The sequence below is a fragment of the Lipotes vexillifer genome, unplaced genomic scaffold, assembly GCF_000442215.2.
Source record: "Lipotes vexillifer unplaced genomic scaffold, Lipotes_vexillifer_v1.1 scaffold63, whole genome shotgun sequence".
NCBI classification, from domain to species: Eukaryota; Metazoa; Chordata; class Mammalia; order Artiodactyla; family Lipotidae; genus Lipotes; species Lipotes vexillifer.
In genome coordinates, this window is record NW_006784492.1 from 608,448 (window position 1) to 611,023 (window position 2,576).

The following is a 2,576-nucleotide window of genomic DNA, read 5'->3' on the forward strand; positions in this document are numbered from 1 at the left end:
CAACGTGAGCGGCGCCGGCGAGCGGGGCAGCGGCGGGGCCGCCAACGCCTCGGGGGCTGCCTGGGGCCCGCCCCCGGGCCAGTACTCGGCGGGCGCCGTGGCGGGGCTAGCGGCCGTGGTGGGCTTCCTCATCGTCTTCACTGTGGTGGGCAACGTGCTGGTGGTGATCGCTGTGCTGACCAGCCGCGCGCTGCGTGCGCCGCAGAACCTCTTCCTGGTGTCGCTGGCCTCGGCCGACATCCTGGTGGCCACGCTGGTCATGCCCTTCTCGCTGGCCAACGAGCTCATGGCCTACTGGTACTTCGGGCAGGTGTGGTGCGGCGTGTACCTGGCGCTCGACGTGCTCTTCTGCACCTCGTCCATTGTGCACCTGTGCGCCATCAGCCTGGACCGCTACTGGTCCGTGACGCAGGCTGTCGAGTACAATGTGAAGCGCACGCCGCGCCGCGTCAAGGCCACCATCGTGGCCGTGTGGCTCATCTCGGCCGTCATCTCCTTCCCGCCACTCGTCTCGCTCTACCGCCAGCCCGACGGCGCCGCCTACCCGCAGTGTGGCCTCAATGACGAGACCTGGTACATCCTGTCCTCCTGCATCGGGTCCTTCTTTGCGCCCTGCCTCATCATGGGCCTGGTCTACGCGCGCATCTACCGGGTGGCCAAGCTGCGCACGCGCACGCTGAGCGAGAAGCGCGAGCCCGCGGGCCCCGACGGCGCGTCCCCGACCGCGGAGAACGGGCTTGGCGCGGGCGAGAACGGGCACTGCGCGACCCCGCGCCGCCCGCGCGCCGATGTGGAGCCGGAGGACAGCGGCGTGGCGGCCGAGAGGAGGCGGTGCCGAGGCGCGCTGCGGCGGGGCGGGGGGGGGCCCGGGCCGGGGGCGGCCGAGCCGGGCGCGATGGCCGCCGCGAGGTCCCCGGTCCCCAGCTGGCGCCTGTCGCGCGCCAGCTCGCGTTCCGTCGAGTTCTTCCTGTCGCGCCGGCGCCGGGCGCGCAGCAGCGTGTGCCGCCGCAAGGTGGCCCAGGCGCGCGAGAAGCGCTTCACCTTCGTGCTGGCGGTGGTCATGGGCGTGTTTGTGCTCTGCTGGTTCCCCTTCTTCTTCAGCTACAGCCTGTACGGCATCTGCCGCGAGGCCTGCCAGGTGCCCGGCCCGCTCTTCAAGTTCTTTTTCTGGATCGGCTACTGCAACAGCTCGCTCAACCCGGTCATCTACACCGTCTTCAATCAGGACTTCCGGCGCTCTTTCAAGCACATCCTCTTCCGACGGAGGAGAAAGGGCTTCAGGCAGTGATCCGCTCACCCTACGCGGCTCGGAGACCCTGGACAGCTCCCAGCGGAGGGGGCGGGCAGCCGTGGCCTCCCGGGAGAAAGTGGGAGCAACTTTCCCAGGGACCCAGGGATGGATAGGCCTTCAGGGCGCAGGGGAGGGTGCTGCACGGAGGGCTGAGAGACTGCAGGGCCCCCGGGGAGGGGGAAGGAGAGAGGGGAGACCCCTCTGCCTTCCCGTCTCAGCAAGGGGCTGCTTCTGGGGCTGCAGGCCCGGGTCCAACTCCGGGGTCCGCGCCAAGGTGTGTCTGTGAGGCAGCACACGCATCCTCCCAAGTTGGTGAGGAAGGAGCCTGCCCTGCCCCCACCACAGGCCACCACCCCATCCCCCTTTGAGCAAGGGCTGACTTCCCAAGACCTCGTGGGGTGGCTTTTCTGGGGGAGGAAGGAGGGCACTGACCATCTTTGGTTACTGAAAGTATCTAAATGTTTGCCAACAGTGACTGACAGCCAAAACAACCAAACTCTTTTCTAAATAAACCTTTGTAATCTAAGTGGTGGGTGCAATAGTCAGTCCTTCAGACCCTCACCCTGCCCGACCTCCCACCAAAGGTGGCAGGAGGGCACCCCAGGTGGCCAGATTCCGTCCTCCCCTTTTGCATGAGAAGGAGGGGGTCTTTGCTTAAGGGTGACTGTTTTACAGACTTACAAAATATATACTCAGAATTCTTGTGCTGTAACCGGCGGAGAGACCAAGGAAATCAAAGGGCTTTAAGTTAACTCCAAATTTAGATGCTGGAGGGCTGTCCTCCCTTCATAACCCTCCCCCCATCCCGATCTGAGTCTAGGCTTCCCCCAGTGCAGCCCAGCCTGGCCCCCTTGCTCAGCCCTCACCACCCGCAGGGAGTCCGTGCTCACCCCGCACTAAGGCTTGAGGAGAGAAAGAGGGAGAGTCAAGTATCAGAGAGGGTCCCTTCCTGGCTCTTCCAGCCCTCATCACAGAGCCCAGAAGCTCCTGGGATAGCTGGGGGGGAGGGGTAGGAACAGGACCCCTGAGACACATACATACACAAGCTTAGTGGGCTGGAGGGGCTCATGCCAGGGATCCCTGCTGTGACCGTCCAACCCTCCTGTCCCTCTCTGTGCCCGTCTTGGCCTTCCTGTATGTAACCCCTGCCTGCCAGCCCAGCTCTCTCCTGGATCACCACCCACCTGTCTTTGGCCTGGGGTGGCCATGGGTCTCTCTCTCTCGAGGAGAGGTCAGCCCTGGGTCCTGCATTTCAAGGCCCCGTGCCCTGAATCGGCAGGCCCCT

The 2,576-nt window shown here is 65.0% G+C and overlaps 1 protein-coding gene across 1 annotated transcript in view; it reads left to right on the plus strand.

The window, feature by feature from the left end:
* The window catches only part of ADRA2C (adrenoceptor alpha 2C), a 37,364-nt gene extending 36,076 nt beyond the window's left edge, over nt 1-1,288 (plus strand). Inside the window, exon 6 of the mRNA XM_007456895.1 lies at nt 10-1,288. Coding sequence (XP_007456957.1) covers nt 10-1,288 — 1,279 coding nt within the window. The remainder of the gene's footprint in view (nt 1-9) is intronic.
* The last annotated feature ends 1,288 nt before the right edge of the window (nt 1,289-2,576 follow it).